The sequence below is a fragment of the Lithobates pipiens genome, unplaced genomic scaffold (assembly GCF_037356315.1).
Source record: "Lithobates pipiens isolate NorthernLeopardFrog02 unplaced genomic scaffold, aLitPip1_a1.2 Scaffold_16, whole genome shotgun sequence".
NCBI lineage: Eukaryota > Metazoa > Chordata > Amphibia > Anura > Ranidae > Lithobates > Lithobates pipiens.
Window position 1 is genome coordinate 427,425,492 of NW_027507748.1, and position 12,034 is coordinate 427,437,525.

General features: G+C 41.0%; 1 protein-coding gene across 5 annotated transcripts in view; it reads left to right on the top strand.

Moving 5' to 3' along the window:
- The window catches only part of DMD (dystrophin), a 3,436,004-nt gene that overhangs the window by 1,456,415 nt on the left and 1,967,555 nt on the right, over nucleotides 1–12,034 (top strand). For all 5 annotated transcript variants that reach the window (XM_077482558.1, XM_077482560.1, XM_077482557.1 and 2 more), the window contains 2 exons: nucleotides 3,151–3,264; nucleotides 8,996–9,151. In XM_077482558.1, the coding sequence (XP_077338684.1) occupies nucleotides 3,151–3,264; nucleotides 8,996–9,151 (270 nt within the window). The remainder of the gene's footprint in view (nucleotides 1–3,150; nucleotides 3,265–8,995; nucleotides 9,152–12,034) is intronic.

The following is a 12,034-nucleotide window of genomic DNA, read 5'->3' on the forward strand; positions in this document are numbered from 1 at the left end:
CATGCTTTTTTTCTGTTACAAGGGATGTTTACATTACAAAAATTAAAGGTAAAATAAATACGATTTTTTTTTTTAAACGTGCCCGGTGCAGAAGCGAAAGCATACGTGAGTAGCGCTTGCATATGAAAATGGTGTTCAAACCACACATGTGAGGTATCACCCCGATCAGTAGATCAATAGCAATAATTCTAGCCCTATACCTCCTCTGTAACTCAAAACATGCAACCTGTAGAATTTTTTAAACGTCTCCTATGGAGATTTCTAAGGGTAAAAGTTTGTTGCCATTCTACGAGCGGGCAACATTTTGAATTGTGACATGTTGGGTATCAATTTACTCAGTGCAACATTATCTTTCACAATATAAAAAAAAAATGGGCTAACTTTACTGTTGTCTTATTTTTTAATTCAAAAAAGTGTATTTTTTCCCAAAAAAGTGCGCTTATAAGACCGATGCGCAAATACGGTGTGACAGAAAGTACTGCAACGACCACCATTTTATCCCCTAGGGCGCTAGAAAAAATGTATAATATTTGGGGTTCTTAGTAATTTTCTAGCAAAAAAACTGTTTTTATCTTGTAAACAACAAATCTAAAAAAAGAGGCTGATTCCTTAAGTGGTTAAAGCTATCTAGTAGACATCCCAGGTATGATAAAGTTTGAAACACAAAATCATAAATTATAATATAATAGATAACTATAAATAATTATAACATATAATAATATAATAATAATATAATACTAATACAATGTATTCAATAATGTAATCAAATCAAAAACACAGAAATTTGCTCAGTTGCCGAATTGTCACTGTCATTACTTTCAGTGTTTGATGACTAAAACCACTTTTGATGTAAAGGGACATTTTCTGGTTGCTATGGACGTTCTCCAGTTTTCAGGCTGAAAGAACAGTATTTATAATATAAAACTACATGCAGGGCACTGGACAAAGCATTAGGGACAAAAGGGAGGTGAAATAATTTGATACAGTAATGTAATCTGTAAGATTACTGTGTACTGTATGTGTATTGTGTCTTTCACTTTTTGAATTTGGCACCGGGCTCCATCCCCGTGCGTCGCAATGCTCGCAGGGAATGGAGCCTGGCACTGTGATAGATCAAGCAGAGACACGGCTCGCACACACAGCGGGGAGACATCGCAGGATCCTGGGGACAAGGTAAGTAACTTTGCCTGGATGCAATCCCGAACGTGGCTCGGAGGTTACTGCTATTGGTAGTGAAAATTCACCCCAAGCCGCTCCACACAATGTGGAAATGAATATATGATATTACATTTTGACCATAGATGCACTTTAAAGCAGAATTCCAGGTATGACATGTTTTTACATGGTTACATTGGACAAGGTGGAGAGCTTGACATAACCACCCCACCTCCCACCTTGTCTAATCAGAATACACAATGCATTCCAATGCAAAACTTTCTCTGAATGGAGCCTGTGCCAAGAGACCATCCTCCTGTGTTCAAAATGCAGCAGGGCAGCCACATGGCACTGGACCCAAAATCAAGTGGATATCACTTGAGTAGTGGTGTCTACAACAGTGATTTACAGCTTCTAGAGGGATCCCACAGTTATGGTATATGCATCCCAGTGTGGTCAATGCTGGACCAAAGTAACTATGTTAAAAATGCCATACCAAGAATTCTTCTTTAATTCAGTTTCACATGACATTATATGGCTAAACCCGGTAAATACCCTTTATGTGCTGCTGCTCTTGCTGTGCGCTATGAATATCCAGCCACAAGTCCTTTCTCTCTTTGACCGCCTGTCCTGAAGATGAGGAAATAAGAGCACAGTAACAACAAGAGCAGCAGCACATGAAGGGTATTTACCAGGTTTAGCCATATAATGTCATGTCATATGATGTCATGCACCGCATACTAGCTCATTATGAAATACTTACCTTAGAATGAGGCCTCAACATCTTGCCCGATCCACGCCGAGGGAGCTGTCATGTTCCCTAGGCGTGTCTTCCGGGTATCCTGGCTCCATCGCTATGAGTGGCCGGAGCCACGATATCATCACTCCCGCGCATGCGCGCAGGAAATTTCTTTCCTGCAGGGTTGGGGCTTTCAGCTGAGAATCCCCTGTGAGCATGTGCGAGGGGAATATCTCCTAAACCGTACAGGTTTAGGAGATATTTTTTTTACCTACAGGTAAGCCTTATTATAGGCTTACCTGTAGGTTAAACTTACAAAAAGGACTATACAACCGCTTTAACTATTAGTTAATAAAATAGAATAAAAAATCACCAGAAACATTACAATGGAATGGAGAAAGTTAATTAGTGCTGAGTTAATTTGGTGTTAATTAGTGCTGATTAGAGCAAACTGAGGGGTTAATAAGGGGTTCAACAGAGGAACATTTCATTAGAACAAAAATGTTTTTTTTTTTTTCAATTGCCAAGGTTGCTTTAACTCTCTTCATCTGCAGATCAAAGTTCATCCCTTTGATCTGTAGATGAAAATACACAGAATGTTACAAATAATACAATGTATTAAAGTAACTTTCTGTATTTGCGGCTGAGCAATGTTGTTGATAACCATTGTCCAACTGCTTTTCTTGTTACAGCTTCTGCTGCCAACCTTCTCTGAGTATTTGGCAATGCAGCTGTGATTCATCAGAGCTGAATTGCTGGGTACTGAGATAGGGAGGGATCCCAGCAGCAGGGCAGAAGGACTGGACGTACTAGACACGCCCTGTGTACAATGATGACATGTTTTGGGCATGTCTAGTATGCCCAGAGGCTGCAACTGGTGAAAGACCACCAGAACCAATTTACAGAATACAGATGCATATGAGCTTGCTTAAAATGTCAAATCAATTTTTGGGATGTTGTTTCTGTGTTTTTATTTTTGTTACAAACAATTGACTGCCAAAGAGAGTGGATGCCATTGTTGATGACAATGGCTATCATTATTTGTCATTAGCTATAACTGAATAATGAGAATTGATGAGTACATTTTTTATGTTCATGGATTTGGTGGTGGGGGGGGGGGTGCAGGGGTAGCATAACCTGTTTTTCTTTGCATTGCAAATACATAAAGATATATGTAAAGGAGAAGAACTACATTAATATTGTCCATTGAAGGCAGAAACACTATAAGCATGTATTTACCTCTTTTACCAAAACAGAATGATATCAAAACATTAAACAAATGGATGGCTGAAGTGAATGTTTTCCTCAATGAAGAATGGCCAGCCCTTGGGGATTTAGAAGCACTTGAAAAACAACTAGAACAATGTAGCGTAAGTATACCATTTCCTGGAAAAGCAGCATGTGATATGGGAGCATTTTGGGACTGCAAATAATATTTTCCTAAATTTAAACTTAAAGTTAAAGTGACACTAAATTATAATCAATTATATATTCCTGGCTCAGAAAATTAACTTCTATTGCTCTCAGCCTCCTCCAAATCACTGAATTGCCTTTTTTGCTGCTGTGATCAAACTTCCTGAGGGTGGCTACATTTGTACTCGATGGATTACAGGGCCATAAGCTAATGGGCACATATGAATATTTTTTATACACTAAGGATATACAGTAATTTAGCATCACTTTAAGGTTGCTGACTTCTTAAAATCGACAGTAATTATTTTTTGTTGCTGGTTCCATTCATAGTTACATAGTTACGTAGTAGGCAAGGTTGAAAAAAGTCCATCAAGTCCAAACTATGTGTGTGATTATATGTCAGTGTTACGTTGTATATCCCTGTATGTTGTGGTTGTTCAGGTGCTTATCTAATAGTTTCTTGAAACAATCAATGCCCCTTACTGAGACCACCGCCTGTGGAAGGGAATTCCACAGCCTTGCCGCTCTTACAGTAAAAAACCCTCTATGTAGTTTAAGGTTAAACCTCTTTTCTTCTCAAGTGGCCACGAGTTAAACTCCCTTTTGCGAAAAGTTTTATCCCTATTGTGGGGTCACCAGTATGGTATTTGTATATTGAAATCATATCCCCTCTCAAGTATCTACAGAGAGAATAAGTTCAGTGCTCGCAACCTTTCCTCATAACTAATATCCTCCAGACCCTTTATCAGTTTTGTTGCCCCTCTTTTTACTCGCTCCATTTCCAGTACATCCTTTGTGAGGACTGGTTCCCAGAACTGACAAGCACGTTCCAGGTGTGGTCGGACCAGAGTCTTGTAGAGCAGGAGAATTATCATTTTATCTCTGGAGTTGATCTCCTTTTTAATGCATGCCAATATTCTGTTTGCTTTGTTAGCAGCAGCTTGCTGAGCCTATCATCTACCAGGACCCCCAGGTCATTTTACATCCTAGATTCCCCCAGAAGATCTCCCCCCAGTGTATAGATTGCATTCCTATTTTTGCTACCTAAATGCATTATGTTACATTTTTCTACATTGAACCTCATTTGCCATGTAGTTGCCCACCCCATAATTTTTTCAGATCTTTTTGCAAGGTTTCCACATCCTTGCCCTGCTTAGTTTAGTATCATCTGCAAATACAGAGATTGAACTGTTTACCCCATCCTCCAGGTCGTTTATGAACAAATTAAATAGGATTGGTCCCAGCACAGAACCCTGGGGGACCCCACTACCCACCCCTGACCATTCCGAGTACTCCCCATTTATCACTACCCTCTGAACTCGCCCTTGTAACCAGTTTTCAATCCATGTACTCACCTTATGGTCCATGCCAAGGGACCTTATTTTGTACGGTAAACATTTATGGGGAACTGTGCCAAATGCTTTTGCAAAATCCAGATACACCACGTCTAGAAGGTTAGTAGATTGGTTTGGCAAGAATGATTCTTCATGAATCCATGCTGGTTACTGCTAATGATACCGTTCTCATTACTAAAATCTTGTATATAGTCCCTTATCATCCCCTCCAAGAGTTTACATTTTTACTTTTTAAATATTGGTGCTACATTGGCTTTTCTCCAATCAGCTGGTACCCTTCCAGTCAGTAGACTGTCAGTAAAAATTAGGAACAATGGTCTGGCAATTATTTGACTGAGTTCCCTAAGTGCCCTTGGGTGCAAGCCATCTGGTCCCGGGGATTTATTAATGTTAAGTTTCCCAAGTCTAATTTTAATTCTGTCCTCTGTTAACCATGGAGGTGCTTACTGTGATGTGTCTTGAGGATAAACACTGCAGTTTTGGTTACTGAAGCCCACCTACTCTCTCGTGAAGACTGAGGAGAAGAATAAATTCAATACCTTCGCCATCTCCCCATCCTTTGTAACCAGATGTCCTTCCTCATTCTTTATGGGGCCAATATGGTCTGTCCTCCCTTTTTTACTATTTACATACAATTTCTTGGGATTTTTTTTGCTCTCCTCCGCTATGTGTCTTTCATGTTCTATCGTAGCCGTCCTTATTGCACCCTTACATTTCTTGTTGCATTCCTTATAAAGTCTAATTATAAAATACTGATGATGATCCCTCAACCTTGTATTTTTTGAAGGCCTTCTCCTTTGCTTTTACATGCATTTTTGCATTGGAGTTAAGCCATCCAGGACTTTTGTTCGCTCTTTTAAATGTATTACCCAATGGGATGCATTTGCTAATGCCCTTATTTAATATGCTCTTAAAGCGAACCCATCTCTCCTCTGCATTCTTTGTTCCTGAAGCCGCGTACACACGGGCGGATTGTATGGCCTACTTAGTCCGTCATACAATCCGACGGACAGTCCGTCATACTTTCGAATGAACGGACTTGACCACACACGGATGCACAAACAGTCCGTCGAAAGCTTGCGCGATGACGTGTACAGCACGTACGACGGGACTAGAAATAGGAAGTCCAATACACAGCAATGCAACCTTTCGCCATGTAAATCCTTTCTGAGCATGCGCCATTCTTAGTCCGTCGAACTAGCCTACTGACGAGCGGATTGTCCGCTGAAACCAAAGTATGACGGACAGTATTACGGAAATTCCGAAATACTTAGTACGCCAGACTGCACGCTGAAAAAGTCCGCTGAAGCCCACACACGAGCGGACTGTCCGCTGAAATGTGTTTCGACGGACTAAGTTGGCCATACAGTCCGCCCGTGTGTACGCGGCTTAAGATTTTATCCCAATTTATGCCTTCTAGTAAGGTTCATAGTTTAGGGAAGTTGGCTCTTTTGAAATTCAATGTCTTTGTATTCCCCTTATGTTTCTTATTTGTGTGATTTATACAGAAGCCAATTGACTTGTGGTCGCTGTTTCCTAAATTGCCCCATATTTCCACATCCGCGATCAGGTCTGTATTGTTGGTAATCAGTAGATCCAGTAACGCTTTATTTTTAGTTGGTTCGTCTACCATCTGACCCATAAAATTGTCCTGCAAGACATTTAGGAACTGGCGAGCCTTAGATTAATGTGCGGTTCCCTATGCCCAGTCTACTGTATGTCCGGATGATTAAAATCCTCCATTATGATAACACTTCTCATCCTTGCTGCTAATCCAAATTGTGATAGCAGATCAGTCTCCCCTTCCTCCCTAGGGGGCCTATTGCATACTCCCGGTATTATTTTCCCCTTAGCTTCATCCCTTTGGAGCTCTACCCATAAGGATTCCACCTCCTCCCTAGCACCCTTAGTGATGTAATCTCTCACATTCACTTGTACATTATTCTTGATATATAGGCATACCCCTCCACCTTTTTTACCCTCTCTATCCTTGTGATAAAGGGTATACCCTTGAATGTTTGCCAGCCAATCAGGATAGCTGTTGAACCGGGTCTCTGAAATTCCCACAAATTCTAAATCCTCCTTGTACAATAGTATCTCTAGTTCACCCATCTTGTCCACCAGGTTCCTGGCATTGGTGAACATGCCATGTAGTGTAGACCGGTTGCATATTATCCTCTTATTGGATATTACGAGATTGCAACTAGGACTTGCTGCTATACTTACCTTGGGTTTATGTGCCTTGGTCAACCTACCACTAATGTCCCTAATACTACCCTCTGGAATATGTTCGGCGCTTACTATCTGTACCTCTGCACACTCCCCCCATCGCATAGTTAAAAACCCCCTCTAACTTTTCGGCCATCTTCATTCCCAGCTGATCTGCACCCTCCTCATTTAGGTGAAGTCTGTCCCTTCTATAGTACCGGTTGTCGACTGAGAAGTCAGCCCAGTCATCCAGGAACCCAAACCCCTCCTTACTACACCAGCTCTTCAGCCACTTATTCACTTCCCTAATCTCCCTCTGCCTTTCTGGTGTGGCTCGATGTACCGGTAGTATTCCTGAAAATACTACCTTGGAGATCCTTCTCCTCAATTTACCTCCTAAATCCCTAAAATTGTTTTTTAGGACACTCCATCTACCTCTGACTTTGTCATTGGTGCAAACATGCACCATGACAGCTGGGTCTTCCCCAGCCCCTCCCAGTCATCTGTCCACCAGATCCGTGATGTGCCGAACTCGAGCGACCAGCAGACAACATACTGTTTGATGCTTCAGGTCTTTGCTACAGATTGGCCCCTCTGTCCTTCTAAGAATTGAGTCCCCTACCACCAGAATCTGTATTTCCTTTCCCTTCACTTCCCCCCTACTCTCACTGGAGGAGTTCCCCTGGCAGCAAGGAGAGTCCCTCAGCTCCAGCAGTGCTGGTCCCTGACTGGGATCACCAATGTCACTCAATGGAGGGTACTTATTGGGATGCTCCAGCCCTGGATCAGCCTTCCTGGCACTTGCCCCTCTACCTGTCCCCCCTACCATTCCTTTGTTTTTTAAATACAATATGTGGTAAAATGTTTATGGACACCTGGCTATCACATCTATTCTATATGGCCAAAAGTACATAGAAACCATTCTAAGTTATGGAGGTTAGCTGTTTCCAACAAATAACACTACTAATGCTGCTACATACTAATCGCGCATTCAAACGTTCGGACATTCCAACAACAAAAGCCCGGATTTATTGCCGATGGATGTTGGCTCAAACTTGTCTTGCATACACACAGTCGTACAAATGTTGTTGGAAATGCGGACCGTTAAGAACGCGGTGACGTACAACACGTACGACAATCCAAGAAAAATTAAGTTCAATAGCCAGTGCGGCTCTTCTCCTTGATTCCGAGCATGCATGGGATTTTGTCTGAATTGTGTACACATGATCGGAATTTACGACAACGGATTTTGTTATCGGAAAATTTGAGAGCCAGCTCTCAAATGTTGTTTGTTTTGTTTGAAATTTGGAGCCTACACACAGTCAGAATTTCCGACAACAAGCTCACATCGAACATTTTTTGTTGGAAATTCCAACCGTGTGTACGCAACATCTGTTTTTTCAGTCTTGCTACAAGGAAGGCCTTTTCTGTTCCTGCATGACTGTCACCCTGTGCACAAAGTCAACTCCAGTTTCCTGCAGAAAGCCTTTACCTCAACTCTATTAAATATCTTCGGGCCTAGTTTTCACATCTCACACCAGTTCCTGACAAATTCTTGCAAATGCTTTATGGCTAGTTGGGTACAAACTGTTGCAAATGGGGGGGCGGGTCCAAATCTATAGTAATGTCTATGGTTTTGAAATAGAATGTCCTTTCAGCCATAAAGATTTGATGTTCACAAGTCCACAAACTTTGGTTACATAGGGGGAATTTTTCTAAAACTTCTGCACACAGAATCTGGTGCAGCTCTGCACAGTAACCAATCAGCTTCCAGGTTTTATTTTGTCAAAGGGAACATGCTGAAGTTAGAAGCTGATTGGTTACTATGTACAGCTGCACCAGATTCCCTGTGCACCAGTTTTAGTAATTCTCCCCCATAGTATATAATTGGCTTGCATATCCAGATGTAATAGTCATTTGGTTTAACTAAAACCAAAAAAAAAATTATCCCATATTGAGATTGGATATTACTGTAGGTATTTCTCCAAAGTTTTTGGATTGGGCTTCGGGTAACTCCCTACAGTAGTGGGATACTAGAGCACCTTATGGTAGTCTTTCATGAGCATGTAAAAATAGAAATTGTTTGTTAAATGTGGTAACTGTTTTTTTTGTTTTTTTTTAACAGGCATTAGTAAATGATATCCAAACAATACAGCCTAGCGTAACCAGTGTGAATGATGTTGGAGAGAATTTGATTATCAAAGCTGAACCAAATTATTTGCCCAAGTTGAAAACTGAACTACAAAATCTCAATGACCAGTGGGATCACATATGCAAACAGGTATGTATGCCCTCTGTATTGTGGAGTAGTAGTATTTATAAACTGAATATATCATTATGCTATTAGTTTAGACATCATTTCACATTAAATGCATTTGTTGGGTGTTTTAAGATATTTACTTTTAAACATTTAAACAATGTTTGGTTCTGAGTACATATGCATAAAAGTCCCTTCAAATCACCACCATTGTAAAATAACACTAGTATGCTTCTATGGAAAGGATTAAATGGTAAATCACCACAATGTTTCAGACACTTTTCTTTCTCTCTGCAGAATCAAAATAACTATTTCTTTGAATTGAGCTGTGTAGAAAGATTTGTGATAATCCTTGAAGTCAGTTTTATTCAGACAGGTACTCAATCAGAAAAATATAGTGACATGGAATTTTTCAGTTAATGGAGTGTGATTCATTTGCTATTGAAGGCTATGACCTGAAAATACAGGAAGCCTTCTTTGCCATGTGCCGTGTGGTGTGAGAACTTGCATTATTGCTGTGGAACCCAGTAAATGCGGTGATGAGTTCTTATATTGGCAAAGCTGTTTCTCTGCTTTTCTTTTTCTGTGCTAGTGCAGTAGGACAGATGGAAACAGGATACTGACATATGGTAGCAGGAAGTTTTAGCATTTTATCCATTGCAATTTCACAATATTAACATAAAGCCAGTTTGGTTTTTAGATGTGTCCAGGTAGTTGCTTTAATATTTTTATATCTGGCCAATGTTAAAGTGAAAGAGAATCTAGGCCCAAGAACAAATTATTTAATAGATTTTAGCTTATTAGTGTTTAGATGTGGTAGCTGCAATAATTTTCCTTTTTTTTCACCCGGTAATTCTACTAGTAACTAATTATCTGCTATAGAATAGCGACTCTCACTCGCTTTATGAAGGAGCAGCATTGTCACCTTAGAACAGGACTACAACACATCTCTTCTACTCCTTTTCTCAATAACATAGGGGAAGGTAATCTGTAATCCACAAAAATAATTCGGAATGATGTATTTGATAAGAGTGCAGCACAAACAAAGCATAAAGGAAGTTTTCAGCTCATAGGATTTCTGGCAGGATTGAAGTATTGAGTATTTAGTGCACTTGAATAGGTATAACAAAATGCTTTCAATTAATTAATAAGAGTTACAGCACAAGCAGAGTGTACAGGGAATTTTCAGCTGGTAACATTACAATTGCTCCCCAAGCCATATTGTAATTGAATGTTATTAAAATTACCTTTCCTTTTCAATCTGCAGCAGCTGTTATTTTCTGAAAAAATTATTGCAGTATGGCACGCCCCCAGAAATGTATGTAGCGCCAACCCCGAAGGAGCAGCATGGTGATTTTGGGCCTCAGCCCCTCTGACACACCTGGTTAGATATAATATTTCTGCAAACACTTACAAGAATGCAAGTAAAGAAAATACCAATATCATGGCTGTAGATTGATCCCAGAAACAAACAACTGGTAGTGATAAATGAGCTGAATATAGTATCAGGAAAAGAATACTTGGAAACTTACAGCACTGTTGAACCTTGCTGCCGAGTATCACTAAAATAGAATTGACAATCTCTAATATTTTAGCAATGGAAAATAAATAAAACAAAGCATAATAATCTATATGTCCACTGCACAGGCGCTGAGAGGGAAGGAAGAAGGTTTATCAACTTCTCAGCTCCTTCTGGGCCCACAAACACCATTTAAAGTAACAATGCAAAAAGAAGACATGGGTTAACAGGTACAATAAGCACAGTTCTGTAACATTGCAGGTCCTGAATTGAAGGGTACTAGTGTCTTCTGCTAGCAAACGTTGGGGCCCTTTGTAAAGAGAGTAGGTTTAATCAATCAAAAGTGAGACAGTAATCCTCTAGGAAATCCTGATAGGTAGTGGTTTGTAAGAACAGAATGGCTTAAAGTGGCAGCTACAAACCATCCTCTGACAATAGAAAGGGTAATAGGTGTCTGCCTGCAGTTTCTGTACTGTGCTAAGAAAGATGTTGGGTTTACTCCTGCTCACCAATCCTCTGTGTAATGCCACAATGGAAGTCCCAAATGGTGGTTCCTGGCTCCTGGCAATGTTCTAAGGCACTGGATCACCTCCTGTCAGCTGATCAGGATGGCTGGTAGCTGAACTGTCATGGTGATCGGACAGCGGCCAACAGGACACCTGGGTTGGGCTTGTGATTCCCAAAGTGGAACGTGGGTTGTCTCTGCTGACCCAGACAGCACCGAGTTGCTGAACAGGGTCCCTGGGCTGAACAGTGGAGGACCGCATGGGTGACACTGTTCCTTGCTCCTTTATCCTCAGTCTCTTGGCAGCAGCCTCTGAAAAAGCGTGGCTCTCTCTCAGATTTTGGTAGACAGTGTGGCTCTCTCTCTCTTAGATGGAGTTCCACCACACAGTGCCATCACCTCACCACTCCTGTCCTCTATCCCCTCTCCTCATGGTAAATCTCCCCAGTAGTCTCAAGAGAAACATGGCTTTTTCTCCCTCTGTTGGATCAGTCCCTGATGTCCATGTGTGTCTCTCCCCTCAATGAGATGCTGGTACCTCAGACCGTTCTCCTCACTCTCCTCAAACAGCCCTCCTCAGATCTTCTGTCAGCACTCGCTCTGTAGTGCTGTGTGGAAAACCTGTCTCTCTCTCTTTCAGTCATCTCAGCACTTCCTTCTCTTCAGTCTCCTGTCAGCACTCTCTTTGTAGTGCTATGTGGAAAACATGTCTCTCTCTCTCTCTCTCTTTTCTCTCACCTCAGCACTTTCTTCTTCTTACTACCTCTTTGACGTCAATCTACCAGTGCCGCTATAGTCCCCCCCTTGAGGGATTTCTCCATTTCCATATATTAGGGATCTATCTATCTATATCTATATCATATTACCAAAAGTATTGGGATGC